Raw genomic sequence first — 24,947 nt, 5'->3', positions numbered from 1 at the left:
ATTTATGCGTACATAACTTTTTAACAGCCTTGGCAGACTCGGTTGGGATAGCCCTCGGCCAAGGTATCCCTGATAACTGAGTATGAGAATGATTTTGGCACGAGCCAAACTTTTCAGGAAATCATAAGCTTCGTTGTTTATTTTGGTGAAATGAATTATTTTATCTTATTAAAATGAGTTCGAAATGCTGAGAATCATTTTTATGCTAATCTATTTTATTTGTCTCCATTTACTCAGCTTTAGATATTTTAGATGATATTTGTTTACTCACTAGGATTATATAATCTCACCACCCTCCTTTCCACCCATTTCAGACTCAGAATAGTCAGTAGATAGCTCACTTTGTTGAGGGCTACAGTTGGACTTGCATCCTCAAAAACTGTAAGTTTATCGCTTTTAATACTTTTGGTCGTTCGTGGGCCCACGTGTCACTGTAAATTAAATTTTATACTTTGGTTATCTGTATTACAGTATGTATGAATTTATTTAGCTTTTACGCTACAAAAATTATTTACCGGCAACTCTATATATATTGTTTTATAAGAAAATAGAATATTTTATTGAATATTTTATTATATTCAAATAGTTATAATTTCACTTTAAATGAATGTTTTAGATATCTAAACTTATTTTTTATTATGAAATATGTGTTTTTCACTTGCATACTACATTTTTAGCTGGTTTCGAGATTTTTGAAAAAAAAGACCAAAATGCCCCTGTAAGATAGAAATCATTTTTTTTATTGATTTAAGTTGGAAATAGCTTAAAATCTTTTAGAACATGATATTTGGCAACGGTTACTCACAGGGGAAATGAGAAACTGATATTAAAGCCTTGCGGGGTTCCGATTGACATTTCGGGTAATGAGTGTTGATCAGGACACCGCGGCGGTTGTCACGAGCTCGAGGGGAGTACCGGGTCGTGACAGTTCTATTCGACGGAGTTCTAAATCGACTTTAGGTCCATCTAAAGAACAACAAACTAGTCTAAGTATTTTATTTAGAGTTGGGTTCGGGAGTACAGTTACGCACAGGGAAGGATTAGCATCCTTATAAAACCCGTTCCACAAAGGGTAATATTTAATCATATATTATCCTTACCCATTAATTTTATTCTTATGTTCCCTTAATTATTATTTATTTTATTTATCTTTATTTTATTAACAAATTAAAATATTCCATTTGGTTTTACAAGTATGACATGCTCATGATGTGATTATGAAATGCATGGCAAAGAATTTGAGTAATACCAAACGAAACCTTTTATTGAGCATACTTCCTGAATCCGCCCATCATACTGGTGGGATCCGGGGATATTCTCTCACCTAAGGCAATACTTGGAAACTCTCTCTTGCAAGTTTAACGAGTAAATTCTATTATCGGGGTAGTCGTTAGCAAGTAAAAATAATGTTTTTCATGAATGCAAGCCTATTGTGAGCGGAGGCCTTTTATTAAAGATATTCTCCGAACCCTCTCATCATACTGGTGGGATTCGGAAGTATCTTTTCACCTAGAAAATTTTTCAAAGAAACTTGCCTTCGCAAACTCCCTCGAAAAGTCCCATCATTGAGGCTTATACTCATATATAGAATATGTCTATATACTATGACATTTAACAATGCAACAATGATACGTGATGCACTCATAAATTCTAATATTTGTTTCTTATCTTTAAAAATTTTATTATTTCCTCCTGTATGCATATATACCATTAACGAATATTTTATATTTACTTATTGTTCCTATATAACCATATTTATTTCGTTATGTATTTTGCTATGTGAACACTTATTTATCTTACTACATAAACTTCCCCAAAAATCATATTTTTAAACCAAATATTTTGTTGCATATATTTTTTTACCAAACTTCTTTCTCATTCTTTATTAACCTAACCTATTTTCTTTTTGACTAACCATGGTTTTCTTTTATCTTCTTATAAATTTTTTTTTATGATTATATGTAGTTGCCTTTATATTTTAGCCATATTCACCACTATGGTGAATTTATTATTATTTTTTGAATTTTGATTTTTTGTTAGTTATTTATCATCATGAATCTCATTGTCTTATATAATCCTATATTCTTTTATATCTTCATGTGTATATTTTATCCATCCTTTTTTTTGTATTTATTATTACTATTACCATATTTATGGCTATCATCATTTCCTTATTTTTTTTGTTTTTATATTTTGACTAATTGGTAATCAAGTATATATAATTTTTATTTATTTAAAATTAAAACATCGAAATTCAAAATTAAGACTCTTTCATCGTACTGGTGAGGTCTTAATCAAAATCTCTAACCTAGGAAAATTTATTCAGAATTGTGACTTCTCGGTTCCGAATGGATATCCTATTAGCAGTATGATTTGATAAACAAAATTTTATCAAATTTTTATTCAGAATGGTGCGCCAAAAATGCACCGATCGGGGTGCTTGTTTGGCAACCTGAAATCCTCCAAAACACACTGCTTCGACCAATCCCCCTTTTACCCAAAACGACGTCATTTTTTAAGTCTTAACTCTAGGTATAAAAACCCTTTTTTACTTCTCCTTCTGTCATTTTCACCTTTCCTTTCTTTCTCTAGTCGGCTTTTTCTCTCCCATCAGTCTACGTTTCTTCCCTTCTCCTCTCTTTCTTTTCGGCAACTCTCATTTCTCTCTCTCTCTCTATCTCTCTTACGTCACTCTCTTCTCTCTCTCTCTCTCTCTCTCTCTCTCTCTCTCTCTTTCTTCCTTAGCAAGTGATTCTTCCTTCCGTCTCTCTCTCTTTCTTTTTCGACTTTCCCCTCTCTCTCTCAAACTTCTCTCTACCAAGCGAAACACCACCGTCGGCCTATCACACCCGAAGTCCTGTCTTCCGTTTCCTCCGAACATCGATCGGTTGAGAGCCAGTTGCCTTCTTCGAAAACTCACCTACCCCTCTCCCTCTCAAAGCCCAAAAGCAAACCCTTAAACTACCCTAACCTAGAAGGAAATCGACACTTTCCCTACCGCCGACCCATACTGCATTTTTCATATTTTTGTTTCTCTCTTTCTTTTCTTTTTTTTGTGATTTCTTGATTTAGTTTCTCATTGTGGCTAGGGTATTCTGCTGATAGTAAATAGGGCTTTTGGTTGCTGTTGTTTTTTGGATTGAAAAATAGGATTTTTTGTTCTTGGATCCCCTTTTTTTGCAATCCCTCAACCCCTCTTTATGTATGAGTTTTAATAGTTTTATAGAGCCGGGTTCTCCAAATTTTTGGACAATCCCAGAAGTAAAATCACAAGACTCCTGGCAAAAGGAGACTTTGGGGTGGCAGCCGGAGGTGACCTCTCTCCCCCAAATCCGGCTGCTCCAAGGGGTATTAAATGACTGTTGCAGGCGGGGATAATTAGAAAGCCATAGGGTGGCCAGGCCTGAAAGGAGTTGACTGAGGAGGGAGGCGAAGCAAACATTCAATCTTTTCCCTTCTCTGTTTTTTTTTTTAATTTATATCATATTATTTTATTTTTTTATTTATTTTTTATTAATATATTTTTTTTTATTTGGGGGATAGATGTCTACAGGTGGCTCTGGTACATCAATTGAGTACAAATGTGCATCTTCTGTTAATCCACCAATTGAAGTGCCAATTGCGTTGTTACGATTCCTATCGTCGGTAAATCTTCAACCGTCAATAAAGGAGACGATGCATCCTATTTAGTAATGAGGTTGAGGGTTAAAGGGCCCATTGTTGGAGTACTGACTCCAACTAATGTAGAGCGTCGATTATCCTTGACTCGTTTTAGAGAGAAGTATATTTACAGTCATCCAACAATTACAAATATTAATTATTTATACTTTGTACTATCTAATGATTCAATTCATTATGTTACAATACTTGTGCAAAGATTGGAGTGACTACGACAATAACAACAATATTAAAGAGTCACTTTAGTGGTCCGCCGCCTACTCGGAGGCAAGTTCCAAACGATGTGAAGGAACTTATTCAAAGTATTAATTGTAATGACCATATCGATTTGTTATACTTTATTTACTTTAATACATAATGTGTTCTTGAAGGATATTTTTACGTGGGCCTATACAAATGCTTCAATGGTCTAAAAAATTGGGAAAAAATTTATAAAGACCACTTGAAAGATTTGTTATGGGGTGAGCACAGAATAACTATGGACCAAGTCGATGTAAATAACACCCTCCAATGAAAGGGAAGCTTAGACCATGGATCACGACTGAAGTTTGAATGACTTTTTTGATAATGTGTGGGCCACTGAGAATTGATGGAATCGATCGTAGAAGCCCAAGGTGAACGATTTGATAGAGAAGGAAGGAAGCATTATAGAACTCACATAAGGTTTTGAACCTTTTCTTATACATGCAAACAGAAAGTGTTATTCGTTCCTTACAATGGCATTGAATAGTGATCGTTATTGTGTATTTATTTTTATGATTCAGTTTTTACAATTATGGTTTGATGATGTTGATATTATTATTGTTTATTTATCGTGTATTTGTTTTGATGCTTTGGTTTTTACGATTGTGGCTTGATGATGCTGATATTATTATTGTGACTGGTTCTGTGTATTTCATTTGATGATGATGTTATTTCAATTGTTGCAGTCAGAGGCAATAGACTGACTGGTGACATTCTTCGATTTTTTCAACCACACCTACAAGCAACTAGCGGGTTGTAGTGATTTTGTAGATAACATGTCAAAGATTATAAATGTAAGTAAAAAGTTCGTTCTTATCTATTTTAAATATTTATATTTTATTCAATTCAATTATTATTTCATATCAATATTTATTTTATTTCAAAAACTGATGAAGTTAATTAATTCAAATTTTTTTAAGGAAATCTATGCTTCTACGTTATCAAGAAGCATGGTGAATGCTCCTTGCCTCAACTGGACTTTGATCTGCAAGCATTGTCTCAAGCCTTTGGAGGGGTGCAGACCACCCGCACCCATGTTTACGAATTTGGCGCAAGAGTGCGAGCTGCATCATTACTTGATGCAGTTAGCATGGGTGCTCCAACGTCCGAGTTTGCGGGCTAGCCAGACACTAATAAGGACGTAGAGACTCTGAAGCGAGGTGTCACTACAGTCAAGACCTCCATTCTACGAATTTGGCACAAGCGAGATGCCAGCTGCATCACTATTGCATAGTTGTTGTAATACGTCAAAGGAAACACCTTCAGTTAATCATCAAAGCAAACAGGTCCATCTAATACCGAAAATTTTGCATCGAACAATGATGGCACGTTTAGCTTTTAGGATTCACACAATATATACAATCATTTTAGAAAGTTATAAACTATTTGTATTATTTATTTATAATATATTTGTATCTTTTATATGATATTATAATATGTTTTTATTAAATCAAAACTTTTTATTTTTTATTTTATCTAACCAATGACTCCTAACTTAATTGAAATTACAATAACGGACCAAAATATCAATCAATTTCATTTTTTGAAAAAATATCTTCGTATTTTCGACGAAATTCACAGACGAGATTGAAATCAGTATCGATGATTTTTTACTTCATTATGGACGAAATTGAATCTCAATAATGACAAACTCATCAATATTTTTTGCGAAATAAATTATCAACAAAATTTGTCTCATTTATCGACGAATTGCATAAATTTTAAAAATGCCTACTTTGTCGCCTTTTGATTGGTGTTTCGTCGACAAATCCATTGAAAATTTGCCTACAAAATCTTTACCAACAAAGGAATATCATTGTCAATAGAATATATTGTCAATATAGTACCGACGAAATAGCATTACTAACAACGACTTCCCTGACTATTTTACCAATGGACTTTCGAGAATTATCGATGGAATATTCCATCAATAAAGACTATTTTTAGTAATGACTTTCACTAACCATCAATGTATTTTTTATGAAAATTAACAATTAATTTTATGAAATTTAATAGAATAAAAAATTATTATCAACGGAGTTGTTGAGTATTACCAACAAATTTTTTTGTCTATAATTGTTTGATCATTATCGATGGAATTTTTTTTTTCGATAAAAGACATTATCGGCTTAAGTAAACTTTGAGAAAATTTTGATCTTTTCCAACCATAAATTTTGTTGGAAAAATTTTTGTTCTTATATGTAGGACATATTGAAGGAACTAATAACAAGGAACAATGAAGAACAAGACCATGAAGGCGACAACCTTAGCTGATGGTGATCAAGCTTGTCGGCTTAGATTAAATTGTGGAACAATAAATAATTTTATAACATTGAATGTTTTCAGGATATGATTGCCAAGATGAGATATTCTGGTTTTGGACCTATGGCCGAATATTTTATTTTATGTTTGAGAAACATAAATTTATATGTTGCTAGCACGAGATGCTTAGCTTATATGTTTATATTTACATTACATCTCATTTTATTTTGAAATTGTTCTAAATTATTTATCTTTAAGTATAGCCTTGCATACATAATATTCAATGCTAAGTCATAAGGTCATTGTAAGATCTTTTTTTTTTCTTTTATTATGAATCAAAAGGAAATTAATGAGATGACTTAGATAAAATTGAGTCCTAACGCAATGAATTCGTAATACGATTATAAACACATGTAATTAAGAAGCATTCTTATTGAGATAAAAAATCTAAATCAAGATTGCTTAGAACTAAATAATAATTGATTATCGTATGTAATTCATAAAACATTAATCACAAAGCATTCCAAACCCAGTTAATCACATGAATTAACCTTTGAGAGGAATACATTCAATAACCAATGACAAATGACTTATTTTATATAAGTATACATAAAAGTTATAGATATAACACCTCAAAGGACAGTAAATAAATTAACTTGGCAAGGTTTCTATGCATGATAGAAATATTGGGAGCTAATGACACTTTAAAGGTCAAAGGTCATGAAATTATGAAATTCAATAGATAAGATCTATTGACAAAGATTGATTTAATGGGATGCATAAAGATGCATATATGATTCATCCGTTATATACAAACCATTAGTAGGATACATATTGATGCACTAATCATATAAGATGAGTCTACTAAATGATCCAACATGAATGATTGGATAATAATCTTTATTCAATGGAATAAATTCAAAGTTGTTGAATACATTGAATAAGTTAAACATATTTTGTACACATCATAAGGTTAGTGGGAGTAAGATAAGTTACTCATTAAAAATGTATAAGATGCATTTACCAGTCTAACAAAAATAAAATAAGACTAAAGAGTTAAAGCCTAAAAGGGATTTCAACAAAAGATTTTAAGATGACACATTAAAGAAGTTTAACATAGAGAGAATCCTAAATACTAAATTGACAAAAGTTACGATTGAGCAGTTATATTAGAATGGCTCCAAAACAAAGGCTAGCAACACGATTATATCTACAATCGGATACAAATCCTTTTGTTTAGACTACAAAAGGAGAGATATTTGGATCATTGGTATAATAAATCAATAAATGATTTCAAGTTGTTAAAGTAACAACAAGTGCCATAATAATGAAATTAAGGTCTCGTTATGATTTAAATTAGCATTTCAATTATGACCATGGAGATTTTCAAATATATAAATTAACATATTCCCAAATATTTCAATGTGAGTTGTTCTAATAGAAACACAATCGCTAAGTGAAAGAGTTTGATATTGGATACGTTAGCAATTGACTCAAGTGCAAGTGGGAGATTATTGGTATATGCCCTCGAGCCAATTGGATTGGTCAAGAAATATATATTATCATTTATTGTATACTTAATCACATAATTATATGTGATAGAATCTTTCCTTCATGTTAGTGCAATAATAAGGAGTTATTAAGTACTAATTGGATGAATCCCATGGAACATAAAGGCCTTGTAAGAGAATTGTAAAGTTGTTACAATTATGATATCACTATGCATCAAAACCATGCTCTTAAAATTGTTTCTAGTCATTGTATTGTCAAGATAGAGCATTGACAATTCTTAAAGACTGGTAAATGTTAAGTTTCCTTACTTAGAAAGTAAGGAATCGATCTCATAAATTGAAGTATAAGGGATTCTTAAAGATAACATGTAGGTGCTTATTAAAAAACAAGTTCACTGAACATGACTCGCTATGAGAACTCCATTTGGTATTTCACTCAAGTATCTATGGTATATGTTCTCATATGATAGTCATGCAACTAGTCCTCAGACTTGAAACACCAAGTCATCTTGTATGGGGAATGACATACTTTAATTTCAGTCTTACAGATCTGCAGAGGACTAGATTCCTAAACAAGATGTTTTTGAATATTCCATGAAGCATGCGAAGGTGAATGAGTGGTCAAAAGATGATTCATCACCCCAAGTGATATGAAGGGATGTATCTCAGTTGTTCTCAATTCTTGATTAACTTGTATAAAGTCTTTGGTTAAAGCATGATTAATTTGAGGAAAGTTAGTTTCCTAAATTCATAAGGTTAGTCATAAACTACGAGAACTAATATAGAATGTCATCACTAGACATTGAGCCATGCTTTATGACATATTCGGGATATGTGATGAAAAAATCATATTGCACCGAAAGGTTTATCAATGAAGTGTTTTGTCAAATTCTTTAATCGATTTTTTAACATTTAAGTGGTCATGATGTATTGCTAGATACCGCTCATGATCTATAAATATAAATCAATTTTCAAATTGATATTCGATTATGATTTATATTTATTGCCAACATGTTAGAAGCCTAATAGGTCACATACATTAAGTGACATGATTGAGATTAAATAAAGATAATCAATTAAGTTTGACTTAATTGAAATGGACCAAAATAAAGTTGGAAAATTAATTAAGTTAACTAGGATTTAATTGAAGAAAAATACAAATGTTGTATCTAGGGTTGCAACTTAGTTGGTTATATAAATATGTTATATTAACCAACTAAAACTCGAAGCCTTCAGCCTCGTCTTAGCCGTTTCGTAAAAACACAAAAAAAAAATAGTTATCTTTGTCTGATAGAAATAAGATTCCATAAGAACTTTTAATTTTTTCGTTTTAAAAACAAAATTTGCTAGCACAAGTAAAATCTCACCTTTAAGAAGGTCTTATTCGACCACTGTGTGGATTACTGTTAGAGGCCAAATACTTGGGTGGTGGAAGACTTGACAAATTCTAATGGTGAAGAAACAAAGATTTTGACTGCAAGATTTCAGACTATTTTATTTGTCTTATTCTCTTATCGAATTACTTACTTCATCACAGACGTTCTCGGATTTAATTGGCTCTTGATTACAATAACTAGGGCAAGATATGTAATATTTGAACTTATGAGTATTCATAATTAATTTAAAAATTACACGAAAAACACCAACATTGATCTTGTGGGATTCAAATGTTTCTTTGATTAAATGCATATTTTATTTTTCCACTATGTTATGTTTTTAATTTCTTAATTAATTTCATATTTAAGCATGAGGTCGAATCTCAACAATTTTTACTTTTTATATTTTTAAAATGTCATTTGTTTTTTTAAATAATTTTTAATTATTATATAAATAATATATACAACTGTGCATGGTAATCTCATATAATGATTTAAATTTAAATTAAGAAATACGCACAATTATTAAATGGGATCAAGTTCAATCTTTGGTGGTAATCCCTAAAAGATTTAATTCATCTGAATACAAAGATTTGTTTTTTAACGAATAATGAAATTAATTGTTGATATAATGAAATTAATTGTTGATATAATAAAACAAGTCAGAATGTGATTTGCAGTTTCAAAGGGTAGGGATCACTCGACCGCGGCACCTGCATTGTTGTTGGTACGTAGGCTGGGGAGATTGGAGAGCCAAATAAAGTATATAGGGTCATCGTGCCTTCTATGCTCGGTAAAGAGTGGAAGAAAGAAACAAAAGAAAGCTGGAACTTTCTTCTTTGTAAGCTCTTTTTTAAGTTTGGGGTTTGCTTTGGCTGTGTATCCACCATCGAGATAGTGAGAAATTTTGGGTGAGTGGTTATGTGAGTTAGTGTGGCTATTGTAATTTCTATTGTTTTATAGTGTACGTAGACATAAGTAATATTCTCGAATCACGTATAATGTTATATTTTCTCTTTTTATGATTTTCTTATTACTATTTTGACATTATTAATTGATTGGTGTTTCGCTTAAATCAATTTACTTTTTAAATTGATTAATTTAATCATCTTCTTAAGCGGTTTGAATTAAACCCTAAATTATAACAAAATATATGTATTTATATATAATTATTAGTAAAAAATAAATAATAACAAATAATTCACTTGCAACTGTACATAATAATCCTTATCAAAATGGATTAAGGGGACCATACTAGTATAATGTGCTTAGATGTGTGGCAAAAATAGGTGATAAATAAAAAAAAATTAAATCTTTTGGAAAACTGGGTAATTAATGAAGCAAAAAAAAATATGGAGGTCGCAATATTTATTGTACAAAATGAGATTTAGAAAATCAATTAATTAGAGACAAATTAGAGAGACGAGTGAGATTTAGAAGTAATCTTATATTATTCAATTGTGGTGTTCTTTTGGCTTGTGTGGAAATAGCAGTAATATTCGTTGGAGAAAAGAGGCATTATCTTGGAATAAGCTCCTTAATTTCGTCCACCATTAATTTAACTTTGCGAGCTCCTTTTCACACAGGAGAGGACCAGGGGAACTATATCCATCTACCAGACTACAAGCACATGGACTTGCAGTTTTGCCTCCAGCCACAATCAAAGAATATGGTAAACCTTTTCTTTTAAAGAAGAGCTGTTAAGCTTAAGCCTTGGTGGTTGTTGACACTGGACGGTCTACTTCTCAAAACATATATAATACAGGAGACGGTAGATGATGCATGCTTTGATGAGGGAAAAACTGAAAATTTAAACCAACCCACAAGCTTTAAATTGACTTCATCCCAACTCATTACATTCTCTAATCAATTTATTTACATCATTTAACTTCCCCTTTCCTCCCACTTTCTCAACGCCATTGAAATCATATTCCTCCACAATCAATTGAATAGTACAGGCAACGAAAAAGGGAAAATAGTTAATAAAAAGAACAGAAAACTAGGGCCAAACGTTGCGCTAACAAGCGCTATAAATTACGTGCTATAATCTCCTGGCGCTCCATTTCTGCTCGGAAACTAGCAATAAATTCCTCTGCTCTTGCATCTACTCCATGCAGCATAAGCGGCGCCATTCCTATCGATTTCGCAATATCATCTCCCACACTGGATTTTTCATCTCCCTGCTTTTCTCCTTCCTTGCTTGTTCCCTCCTCTGCAGCAGCTGCAACTTGATCAAGGAGCTTCACATTCTTTTCCCTTTGAACATCACCCTTCCCTGATGATTGTTGATGAATAAAGCCCACAAGTTCAGTGACAGGCGCATCTTTAAAGAGCTTATCTATGTAAACAGGCGCAGCAGCTTTATTTTTTGAGACGTAGTAGCGTTGGTACCCAAAAGGAAGGGCACGACGCTTCTTACGCTGTAGGCGTTGTCCCAAGAAAAGTGAAGGCCTAGTAGTTTTTGCAACAGCTGTTTGCAACCGATTATTCTTGGGTCTTTTGATAGCTTTGGATTTGTGAAGTTTATGTAGTCTGGTTTGCAGTTTGGAAGTAAAGCTCTTCCATGCCTTCTTGGCTGGAGGGAGCCTTATGCTCAAGCAAGACATGAACAATGAGAGAGTGAGAGACAAGAGGGGATATGCAAATGCAATAATGTAGGAAAAAAGGGTGTTAAAATTGGCTCTTTATACAATAGATAGCTTAGAATCTTTGCTGTTACCATTTGTTGTATGATTCGTATTCTCTGTCTTGCAACTTTGTGGGACTTGCTTAGGTCTTACGCTAACTACTTGACGCGAGAAATATTAATCAGATAGTCGAAAATTGGTGGGTGGAAAGTAAAAGTAACTCTGTTTATTGAATCAAGACGGTAATGAACCAGCTTATATCCTACGCTAATTATTCAACGACAAGTTGGAATCACATCTATCCTTCACCTAACCATTTGCAATTGGATACCAAATTAACATTCTTCTTACCCCTTTCTTTTAGTTAGTAGAACCCTTAAAAATGAAGCTCTAACTGAAATTTCGAGAATGCATATGAAATCTAGACTACTTGCGAGATTATCAACTTACATATATAAGAAAGAAGAGAATAGTGGAGAGTAAATGATAATGGTATTTCTTCTTACAATGTTAATTTGTCTCTTCTCACAACTATAAACAATGATCAAATAGAAAAGGCTTTTGTGAATAATAATGAAGGGAATTTGGAATATGGAATTCTGCTAAGAGGTGGAATTTTGGTGATAAGGAAAACAAGTAAATAAAAGCCCTAAACCTAATTGTCCCCAAAATTTAGTGCACCTAATTAATGGTTCTACTCTTCTTGTTTAGCTCTCATCATTTCGAGGTCATCTTTGGATTAAAAGGAAATTTCATATATAGGTGCCCTTCTAGGCCTTCTCCACACATATTCCTTCACGCAAAAAGGGCCTTCTTTATGCAACCAACATATGAGTTCACAAGGTACCTCATAGCATAGGTGATAAGATGGAGCTGGATGCCTTTTCTCATTTTTGTTTGTTTCTCCTTCTATCTTTGTTATAACATTCGCGGGAACAATCCAGCCGTCTTGCGTTTCCATTTTCCAACTTTTCAAAGATGCTTTTGTTGGCTGGTTGATTGGTTGCGTATAAGTTGAAAGCATACAACAGCAAATGATCACTACCCATTGCCGACAGATATCGAATGGCATATCCTTACTTGCATTTCAAGATCATGCCTTATTAACCATACCATCAATCTTATATAAGGCCAAGATGTAAACTAATTTAGCTAAATAAATTTCCTTATAAGACCATATCAATATCGCAAAAGTTAAGCAAAGCATAGGAAAATCATACCTAACAATATCTATCATTATAAAAAAAAAAATGAAAAAAGCTAGCGATGCGCATGTTCTTCGAGGCATAATTGTGCCATGCTTGGATAGAGGTTTCAAGCCCATTGGGCCAACATAGCTCGGCCAATTGAAGGTCAGTGCAAGTGTCACAAGTCAAGTGGTCTGCAATACAGGCAAACTAGTGACCCAGACAAGCCAACCGTCCAAGCTAACTAGTCGACTGGCCAGACAAATAGAAAGCCCAGCTCTTTTATGCATCAAGAGTTCGCATACTCATTTAAAAGTGTAGATAGGTTTATATAATTTAAATTTAAATGTAAATAGAATTAATATCAAATTTAGATGATGTAAATAGAGTGAACATTTAAATTTGAATGTCTTAACAATTTATCTTAAATTTGATTTGTAAATAAGCTAGATGAGGGGACTACTTATGAATACCTCCCTATGCTCTTTTGTAAAGCATATCAAGTTTGAGAATAAGATCTTATTTCTCTCAAACCTCCCTATCTTCTTTCTCTATTATCTTTGTTGTTTATTGTATTGCTTCAAGAACCTTAAGTTCTTGATTGGTTTTGTGGAGGCTTACTTAAGCTCGTTTAGGTAAGAAGGGCTTAAGGTCGTATGATGTTTGCTTAAGTTACTCGATCTGTGACAGTTGGTATTAGAGCAACTCCATTGACAGAAAAGATAAATGACTTCTATAGTTAACCATTTCACACCCTCCGAAGAGATGAGAGAGACTCGAGGTGCAACCAAACAAGATAAGTCTAGTTCATGAGATATGTTGACTACTCTAGACGACCGAGTGTCAAACGTGGAGGTGACCATGAGGGAAAAGAAGGAAAAATTCAAAAAGGTCAAAATTGACTTCGAAGAGTTGAGGTCTTGAGACAACAAGTTTCATGGGACAATGTAGTCGAGAATCAATGAATCAGTGGACATGTTGAATTAACTAGTGAGATGCGGCGTTGGAGGAACTGATCAAGGCACTGAGGAACGAGGCATGTGGGCTTAGAAATAAGCTCACTACACTCAAGGCAACTAAAGAGAGTGGTGTGTCTACCATCCAAGTGAGAGCCCGATTGAAGGTGCCCAAACCCAAGGAGTTTCGGGGCTAGAGGAAGGCCAAAGAGATCAATAATTTTTTGTAGAGTTTAGAGTAGTATTTTTAAGCCATGGGGATGAAGAAAGATGTTAGGTGCATCAACACTATTGCAATGTACCTAGCAGACACAACTTTGCTATGGCGAAGGTGCCAATGCGATGACAAACTCAAGTGAATGATCATCAGCATTTAGGAAGCATTCCAGAGGGAGCTTTAATAGCAATTCTACCTTGAATATGTTTCAAGGACGAGGTAAGGGGAAACTACAAAGGTTGTTTGAAATAGGCAAAATGCAAGAGTATATTAAAGAGTTTTTCGATTAGTACTTCAAGTAAGAGACTTAAGTGAGAAAAAAAGCCCTATTTGCATTTATGGATAGGTTAAAGCCATGTGAAAAACAGGAGCTTCAATGTAGAGACATGCAAGACCTCACACGATCCATTGCAGTGACCAAGGGTATGATCAAGTTTCGCTCATCTTGGCCCAAGGAAAAGGGAAAAGGTAAGGGAAATAAGGACAATGAGTTAGAGAAATAGACCAAGGATAGACATGCCACCCAAAGGAAAAAGCAAGGAAAGGAAACCCACCAAATGTTTTTTGTGCAAAGGATCACACTGAATGAGGGACTATCCAAAGCGTAACAAGTTCATGGCTTTCTTGTTGGGCAAGGAGTATCCAAGCAACAAGAGTGGCAACTAACGTGTAGCAAAACCCGAGAAAAAGTCACAGTTAAGGAACCTAGTGTTGTAAAGGTGACAATTATATATATTTGGAAAGAAATATACATAATTCGATTGCCTCTTTGATATTCAAAGAGAATTAATTCCTACGAATTTGCTTTTGTGAAAATTATCATAAAATTTTAACATAGCTTAATTATAATTTTAGTTCATAATCGTATTTCATCATAAGTTAAAGACTGCAAATCTAAGAGTTAATAAATTTAAATTTCTCATCCATGTTTTCCATTTATGATCTATCAAGGTAGATTCAAAATCATTATGAGATCAACTATTGTTAATGTTGAGTTAGGTGAAGATAATTTTCTTTTAATTTTATACTTAAAAATTAAATTGGATCTCTTACCATATAGTAAATCAAAGACCATTTATAAATAAATCTCAAGGATCACAAACTTTTCTTGGAACATTTTATATTTATAGTAAATTAATTTGAGCCAGATCTTTGATCAATAATCTTATTATTTGCCCCAAATCAACAAGTTGTGGAAAGGATTTTTTCCTCACAAAAATCAACCTATAATCCTCCGTGCTACTAAATTCCTTTCCATCAATGATAAAATGCCTTCTATCTATGGAGATACTTGCCATGTGTATTTATGATACCTTCCCTTATAAATTGTGTTGGCTCCATTAGTTTTTTATAATAATAAAATATTTCCATTTATTTGTGTCTAATTCTTTTATTTACGTGTGCAAGAAATTAATACATGAAATTAATTTCTTAAATCTTCAAAGGGTATTTTTGAAAGAAAAAGATGAATAAAATCAACAAGATGTAACTGAATAACAAGGAGGAAGCTTGTTGGTTAAACAAGGAAGAACATTGGTTGACCAAATTTCGAATTGGAGAAATGGCGGCCTGAAGAGTTTGAGAAACAAAACCAACTTAGTCAACCAAGTCAGTCAACTAAGTGCTCTCTGCCAGAATATGTAAACCAGAAACAGAATCAACTTAGTCAACCAAGTTAGTCGACTAAAAGCTCTCTGTCTGCAATTTGAACCAGAACACTACAAGACAGATTAACGGCTAGAACTCATCCTCAATTGTTTCCAACGGCCATAAACTGTCAAACTACCATCAAAGTTGCATCTCCAAGTATAAAAAGGTCTTCCAACAATAAGAAATAAGTTTTTTGAAGCCTTGAATGAGATTTGAGCTTTAGAAAGAAAAAAAATCAGAAAAGCTTCACTGCACGTATCTGCACTTAAACGCCTACTCTTTGTCATTGTATTTAGCACTCAATCTTGTACCATTCAGATCAACTTGTGATCATAGGTACTTTCTTTAACTTCTATTCTTGTATATTTAGAGTGAAAGAGTTACTCTAAGGGGTTGTTCAAGCTTGGGAAAGCTTGAATGTTATAAGTTGTGGTTGAGCCTTGGAAAACCAATTTGGGTTTTAGTTGAGCCCGTGAAAAACTAGTTTAAAGGTTTTGGCTGAGCTTGCGAAAAGCCATTGTAAAAACTTGATGAAAGCTTGTGAATTTCACCGGATTCTTAATGAATCATTGGGAAAATCCTTGGTTGGATAATCAAGATAGTGGATGTAGGTCTTGGACCGAACCACTATAAATTGTTGTGCATTTTATACTCTGTTTTTGCTTTCTTAAGTTCTGAAAATTAGTTTCACATCTTGTCAAGAGCCAAATTGTGCTATTCACCCCCTTCCTCTAGCACATATTAACGGGACCAACAAATTGTGTAAATTTTCTTAAACTAATTAAAGCTATATAGAAGAAAATCAAACCCAAAAGTACATTCCAAAACAGCAAAATGGGGAAAGTTGCTAACCTCAAGTTGGCATTCTTGATAGCCTTGCTAATTATTGGATCATGTGAGTCTCTCTCTTTTACATTTTTAAAATCTTTTAAGTTTTTGTTAAATTTGTTTCCTATGCTATAAACACAAGAAAAAAGCTAGGATTAAGAATTCAAAATAACATAAAAAATATATCAAAAAACCTATCATGTCAACCATTTGATCAAAACTTAAATAGATCAAATGCACATCAAAAAATTTAAAAATATTAAAATAATCTAAGTTTTAGGATCAAATAATTAACAACAATCACGCTTGATTATTCTTCAACATTGTTTCTAATATTATTTTTTATATTAAAGAAAAGTTAGTTGATGAAAAGTACGGTATAACTTTTATGCATATTTTAACTAATGAAAACAATGATTTATAGGTTTGCCTAAAGGAGCTGATGCACAAGATAAGCCAATGCAATGCCAAAAACCCTCAGATTGTATTGACCTATGCAACAGGTGCATTGTAAACCAATGCCCAGTTAGGCTTTATGTGTCACACATTCCACATCAGTAAAAGATAGATTAGGTGTCACGAACTACACTCTTTCACTTAAGTATATGATAGTTCATGCGGCGCTTGTGTGGACGCTTCCAAACAAGCCAGCCAATAACTCAAATTTGAACAAATAACAACAATAGCCATAAATTAAATTAAGGCAACACAACATTAAAATCAAAGGGTATAACAAATGCCATATATGCAACCACTAAAGCCACAAAAAGAAAAATATTTTATTAATATTAAAAAAGGTACAAAAGGACTCAAAAACACTACCATCGGGCCATAGGGGCAGCCTTAGATGACTCGTTATAAACATATCTTTCCCAATAAGGCAGCCCAACAATCCGCCTACTGCTCACCCCCTATAAAAAGATTACGAGATTTTACAAGTATTTCCCCAATAACCATTACAATGTGTGAAATGGGGACATTCCCTTCCTAAAGGGTCTTCCCCCTAAAAACTTAACAAGGATTTCTAGAACTGTCACCAAATGCCATTACAATATTTGAAAGGAGGACATCTCCCTTGCGAGTACAAAAAACTTAATCTTCTATGCAATTTTACCCTATTAGAGCCCTATATAAGGTTAGCTCATGACATCTTCCCCCATTCAATCTGTCGACGTTTTTTATTGACTGGTTGGCTAGAAATTTTTTAATCTTCTGCTTAAAGGTGCAAAGGTCGGCTTCCTTTTTTCAAGTGATCTCATTTGTCCCTAAACCTTCCCATTTCACCAAATACCCCTATGTTAGCCGTCGATTGATGATGGTCATTCTCTCTACAAGAATCTCCTTTACTCGATGTTGCGATGGTGGCTTAATGGTGATGGTAACTCTTGTGGCTTAACTTCTACTTACATCTACTGGATCTGCATGGAACGGCTTCAGGTTGCTAACGTGAAACACTAAATGCACTCTCATCCACTTAGGTGGATCAATCTTGTAAGAGGTTTTCTCCACCTTGGCAGTAATTGGCACGAGCTCTTCATACTTTTGCACTAGTCGTCCATCCCTTTTTCTTAAAAATCTAAGTTGTTCAGGTACCAACTTCATTAACACCAAGTGCCCCACCTTGAAGTGTTATTCTTTGCGATTTTTGTCTACCCATTTCTTCATGCTGATGAAAGCTTTCTCTAGATAAGCTTGAGCAATCTTTGTATTTTGTCTCCACTCCTTAGCAAAGTTGAATGCTCGAGAGCTCTTTCTGCTATAAGACTCCACTAAGGTGTGGGGAAGTCTAGGTTGTTGTCCAGCAATGACCTTGAAAAGGGTTTTGTTCATGATAGTACTCTTCTGTAAATTGAAACATAGCTAAACCACATCCAATAGATTCGACCAATTCCTCTAGTTTGCTTGCATAAAGTGTCGTAAATATTCCTCCAATAATGCATTGAAGCGTTTTATTTGACCATCTATCTATGGATGATAACTAGAGAAAATGTTAAGTTCTGAACCTAATAGCTTAAAAAGCTCTTTTCAAAATAAACTAGTAAATTGTGGGTCTCTGTCACTAATAATGTTCTTAGGTATTCCCCAATACTCCACCACATGTTTGAAAATTGTAAGTGTTGTTTTTTCTGTAATGTCAAACTTTTGTATTAGATAAATGTAGCATACTTTGAAAAATGATCCACTACCATCAGAATTGTTGTCATATCTCTCATTTTAGGAAGTCTTACTATGAAGTCAAGAGATATATTTTTCCATGGCCTACTTAATACTGGTAATGGTTCAAGCATCCCTGTCAGTTTTTGTGTCTCCACTTTGTCTTATTGGAAAATGAGACACCTTTTGGTATAATTCATCCCATCCTACCACACACTAGGCCATTAATAACCTTGTTTCAATAATGCAATGGTCCGCTACCAACCTGGATATCCAACCTAAGGAGTTTCGTGGCATTCTTGCCTCAATTTCTACCTTAGCTCTCCTACTCTTGGGATAAAGATTCATAGTCCTTTTGTTAGTAGAAGCCCATTTTAGACCCAAAAATATTTGGACTTCCCACTCTCTACCAACTTCATGATGGAAATTGCTTGAGGATCTCAATGTAAATTTTCTTCAATAAGATTCCAAATTTAGTGGTTACTTTGCTGATTGTCATTGGTACGATCACTTTGTGAGCTATGAGCTCGATCTTCCTATTAAGGGCATCTGCCACACGATTCACCTTTCCAACATTGTGCTCAAAAGAGAAATCAAACTCTTCTAGGAATTTCTGCCATCTCGCTTGCTTGGCCTTAAGTTTTAGTTGTGTGAAAAAATGACTCACGACGGTGTTGTCGATCTTAACCACGAATTGCGATCTTAGCAAGTAGTGTCGCCATACCCGAAAACAATGAATCATTGCTATTAGTTATTTCTCGTATGCCATGTATCTTTTCTCAACTTCGTTCAATTCTCGACTTTCAAACGTAACTAGGTGCCTTTCTTATTACAACACTCCTCCAAGGGAAAAGTCCGATGCATCCATCTACACCTCAAAAAGCTTTTCAATATCGAGGAGTCCCAAAACAAGATTCGCCATCATTTCTTTTAGGTCTTCGAAACCTTCTTGGCACTATGGTGTCTAACTCCACTTTTGTCTCTTTTTCAACAGTTCAGTGAGCAATACCGTCCTTTTTAAATACCCCTATACAAATCTCTAATAAGAATTGGCTAGACCTAAGAACAATCAAAGCTCTATTGTGTTCTTAGGGATGGCCCATTTTTTGATAGCTTTCACCTTCTACATATCCATTCAGATGCACCTTTGTTCGATGATGTGACTAAGGAATTGAATTCAGGTTTGTGTGAATGCACATTCCTCTATTTTCACATACAACTAGTTGTCATGTGGTTGGAAGACCTGCCGCAAGTGCCTTTAGTGCTTCTCTAAGGTTGAAATGTACAGCACAATATCATCTAAGCAGATCACCATGAGCTTATCTAAATAATCATGAAAAACCTAATTCATCAATATGCAAAAGGTGGCAGGAGCATTGGTTAGTCCTAAAGGCATAACAAGATTAATAGATTAATGGCTTTAAACCCTCAAGAAAATACAACAACTTATCTTTCTCAATCATGTCCCTAATATCTAACATTAGGGTAAAGAAGCTTATCACAAATTCTTGAACAAACCTAATTTGAGGTAGCTCCCTCAACTTCTACTAAGCCATGCTGTCAGAGCCTAATTTTCGGGCCATGACCGGGGCAAGAGCCCAATGAGCTCAGCCCACTAAGCCCATGTAAGCTTATTTATATAATCTTGTACATTAATCCATATGTCTTTAAAATCCAAAATTCATAATGTTCAAATATAATTTCTTTGAAAACAATTCATAAGACCCGATTATGTATTCATAATGGCATCATCAACCATAATATACATATATAACTTAACAAATGAGTCTTAGTATTTCACATCAAGTATTCATATACACATAATTAGACCTTAAGTGTCAGCGGAGTGACTCTGGGCACAGTTGCTAACATTTAGTGTCATGGTAAACCTACCGAGCAATAGATAGGGAAAAGCACCTCGTCTTAGGACCCAGTCACCTTTAACTCAGAAAACCTAAAATATGAAATTTAAAAACGTGAGTATAAACCCAGTGAGTGAACATAAGAAGGGAACAAGCAACGTTAAGGAAGGTTTAAAAATCATGATGCACTTAACTTCAAAAACAATGCAATTTAGTTTATTTCTTATTAAAAATCCCTCATTCAAACCCTTGGTTGTTTAGTCACTTGATAATGAAGGATCCATGAACAACAAAGAAGTTGAAGGATGAAAACTTAAGTAGAATTCAAGCAAGTCAAGCATAATAGATTGATTCTCACTGCAGTGAAAAGGCATTCTCGCTGCAACAAAATTCTGGTCAGATAAAATCTAAGGGAGTTTTTTCACTGCCACAAGGAAAATCCGCTCATGCCACATTGTACATTAAATTGAACACATTGACAATAATCAAGTTTTCTCAATATTCAATGCAATCACATTATTTTCATAACCTTTTCATAACATATGCAAATAATTTCATAGCATATATGATCATCTCTATGGCATATATATACAAGCATGTATATGCCCAATGGTCCTCAGCTCATGTGCTTTCCCACACCGCACATAGCTGGATATAGACCACCACCAGTCATCAGCTCATGTGTTGGATATAGACCACCACCAGTCATCAACTCATGTGCACTCCCACACCGCACACAACTGGAATCACCACCCACCGGTCATCAGCTCATGTGCACTCCCACACCGCACATAGCTGGAATCATCACTGTCATTACCGGCATGTGCCTTCCCACACCGCACACACACGGTTATATTTATCACACAATATTACTTATCAATACATATCATATAATCATATATTTATATATATATATATATATATATATATATATATATAANATATATTATATATATATATATATATATATATATATATATATCAACATGATATATAAGCACATGGATTCATCACAGTCACATTCCACAACGTAAAAATGTTTCATCAAGGGTTTGTTCTCATGCACATTTTAAAGAAAATGCCAATAAAACATTTCATGAAATTCATTCAAACACATACGCTTTGATCCCAAAACATTTTCATGCAAGTTCACTCACCTCAATAATGGCAACTCACAAGACTAACGTCCACAAAGTCTTAATCCTGGCAATCCCGAAATACCATTAAAATATAGATTTGCCTATAAACATTAATAGCTTCAAATATATCACAAAATTGAATTTAATCATTCTAATAAGCATGCACTTGATAAATCACATCCCAGCCTAATTTTTAACCTAGAATTCTAGTCTAATTCTCAAACCCATCATATCAACTATTCCAAATTTAAAGATTCTTTACCTTGGTGAGCTTGGAGGCATGAAGATCAACAAAAAAAAAAACCTAATATTTTCAAGAAAAATAATTTGAAGAAATTAGGAAATAAAATCTGAAAATATAACCATAAATTTAAAATTTTCAAAAGTTGAAAATATATACCTTTTAGCCTTAAAAATGAAGATTTGAAGCCAAAAATCCAAGTATTATTGAAAGTGGAGTAGAAATAGAAAATAAAGGAAAGAAAGAGAGATTTTTCTTTCTCTCTCCTAGGGTTTAGAAGTGCTGAAAATTGGGGTTAGAAGCTGCAGGTTTGATGCTCAAGAAGTTTGGAAAAGAAAGGAGTAAGAAAATAAAAGAAATGAAAAGAAAACAAGGAAAATCATATGAGAAATTTGATTTTCATGGAGGTGGAATGAAAATGGCATGGGAAGGATGAGGAAGAAGAAGAAAATATCTAGTGGGAGAGGATAAGGACGGTCATGGCTGAAAAAGAAAAGAAATGACAAAATTACCATTTTACCCTCTAAGGTTTTCATCCTTTTTAATTGTATCCTCCCACAATCTTTTAATTCCAATTTCTTTCCATATATCTTCTTTAACACTTGTACCAATAAAATATCAAATTTATACTCCAATGTGGTTTCACTGAAATATTTAATATTTACTTACTACCGCTAGCTTTATTTAATAAAGACACGGGAGCCCCATTAACGTTATTTTTCTTCAAAATTTTCTCGTTCTTCTTCTCTCCCACTTAAATTGACCATATACTCCTCCTTCATGAAAAATTTTGACACTGAATAAAATATTAATATTTTAATATTATTTTATTTCAAAATTTTTCTCGTCTCATTAGTACCCAAAGTACCTTATTATGCCTCAATTCACTTCCGAATCACTATTTATCTAGCAAATTTTTTTTCAATAAAAATATTATTATTTCCTCGCATGTGGAATATTTTATCTCAAACTATTCCTTTCATCTTTCATCACTTTTAAACATTATAATTAACCTCAATTGGCACCTGATAAGCTTTATTAGTCACCATATCAAAGTACGGGGTATTACACATGTACTCTGCATTCTCCAAAAAAAACTAACTTTTGAGTTCTCACTTCAAGTTCGTCCACGTTCGTATGTGACACTCACCATCAACGAATTTAGAATGTCACCATAATTTGGCATCCCTTGCAAGATACATTATGGCCATCGCCACCTTATCGTCCTTTGACTTTGTACCCACAGCTCGAAACTACTATACAATATCAAAAAGTAAGTTCTCTAGTTTCTTCGCATCTCTAACCCCTTCATAACGCGTGGGCTCCAACACTTTAGCCCTTTTCTCTCGCTCTCTTAAGTTTGCACCGCTATAACCTACAGGAATAATCAAGAGGTTTACTAGAGCTTTTAATTCTCCAAACTCACCTTGGAGAGTACTTAACGCATCCCTGGTCTCATCACTCAGGGTATTTATCATTTTAGACAGTTCCTGTCGGACTGTCTCAATTTGATTTATCCGCTCTCGTGGGACCATTTGAGCTTTTATTGCAACCACCGTAGCCTCTAACTCGTCAATTCTCTAATGGTCCTTTGGTGCACTCCACGTGATCACCATGTTTGCTCTTTCACTTAGCACGTCTTGCTTGTGTTTTGATATCAACTGTCATGAACTACGCTCATTCGCTTAAGTATGTGATAATCCATGCGGTACTTGAGTAGACGCTTCCATGCAAGCCAACTAGCCAATAATTCAAATATGAACAAATAACAATAATAACCACAAATTAGATTAAGACAACCAACATTAAAATTAGAGGACATAACAAATGCCATATACGCAACCACTAGAGCCACATAAAGAAAAATATTTTATTAATATCGAAATAAGTACAAAGGAACTCAGAAACACCACCATCGAGCCATAAAGGTAGCCCTAGATGACTTGTTACAAACATACCTTTCCTAGTGAGTAGCTTAACAATCCGCCAACTGCTCACCCTTTATAAAGAGATTACAATGTTTGACAAATATTTCACCAATAACCATTACAATGCGTGAAATGGGGACATTCCCTTCTTAAAAGGTCTTCCCCCTAAAGACTTAACAAGGATTTCTAAAATTGTCACCAAATACCATTACAATGTTTGAAAATGGGACATCTCCCTTGAGAGTACAAAAGACTTAATCTCTTATGCAATTCTACCCTATCAAAGCCTTATACAAGGTTGGCTTATGACAATGGATCTTAGTTTTATGAATAAGGGTCTTCTTCCACCTATTAAACATGTCGTTTGGGTTAAAAATGTGAGCCCATTACAAGTAGTATTTAGAGCATATATAAATCTTCACATCACCAATGTAAGGGTCTTTCTCGATGTTACACATTGCACAATTAGGTGGGTAGATTGGGACTTACGCTTATAAATAAAGATTTTTTTTCACTTATTAGGTATATCTTTTAAATTGAAAACTTGAACATGTGACACTATGTACGTGGCTGTGCCCTTCCATTAGAAGAGTACTACTCCACAAAGCAAGAAACGCCAATTCAATGCCAAAAAGGATTGTGTTAGCCGTTGCAATGGTTGCATCGTTAATCAATGCACCAATGGCCTTTGTGTTTATGGTTGCTAAATTGTGGAAGTTAATCGATTTTGGTTTTGGCAAATAAGTAACGAATTTTAATCAGATTTTTGAAGTTTGGCTATCGTGTATGGGATTCCAATGTGATATAACAGTCACCTTTGATCATGGTAGTATGGTTCGTTAAAAATTAATCATATTCTTAGACTCACATACTTATATTACATTAATGATCCATCTCCATAATCACATAGAGCTCGTCACTCACATAGTTACATTACATTAATGATCCATCTCCATAGTAACAAAAGAGTACACTCTTAAGAGAGTGTGGACTATGAGAATCTTTTAACTAACAGTGAGATTTACCCCCGATATAATCAGTCACAAATTTGAATTTGAAGTTTTACCAAATACACAATAAAACATCAT

The 24,947-nt window shown here is 33.9% G+C and overlaps 1 protein-coding gene and 2 long non-coding RNA genes across 3 annotated transcripts; 1 reads left to right on the top strand and 2 right to left on the bottom strand.

Annotated features, from left to right (window-relative positions):
* On the top strand, window positions 342-5,265 carry LOC18613144. The gene is made up of 4 exons (XR_001927753.1): window positions 342-381; window positions 3,544-4,341; window positions 4,608-4,715; window positions 4,842-5,265. It is a non-coding gene; the product is annotated as an uncharacterized LOC18613144 (long non-coding RNA).
* Window positions 10,874-11,722, bottom strand: LOC18613143. Its single transcript, XM_007050239.2, has one exon. The coding sequence runs from the start codon at window positions 11,674-11,676 to the stop codon at window positions 11,098-11,100; it is 579 nt and encodes a 192-aa protein (XP_007050301.2). The 5' UTR covers window positions 11,677-11,722; the 3' UTR covers window positions 10,874-11,097.
* Window positions 20,396-21,991, bottom strand: LOC108662061. The gene is made up of 3 exons (XR_001927843.1): window positions 21,953-21,991; window positions 21,709-21,791; window positions 20,396-20,643 (listed from the first exon to the last, which is right to left on the bottom strand). It is a non-coding gene; the product is annotated as an uncharacterized LOC108662061 (long non-coding RNA).

The sequence above is a fragment of the Theobroma cacao genome, chromosome 1 (genome assembly GCF_000208745.1).
Source record: "Theobroma cacao cultivar B97-61/B2 chromosome 1, Criollo_cocoa_genome_V2, whole genome shotgun sequence".
Taxonomy (NCBI): Eukaryota; Viridiplantae; Streptophyta; class Magnoliopsida; order Malvales; family Malvaceae; genus Theobroma; species Theobroma cacao.
This window is presented reverse-complemented; position numbering and strand designations above follow the sequence as displayed.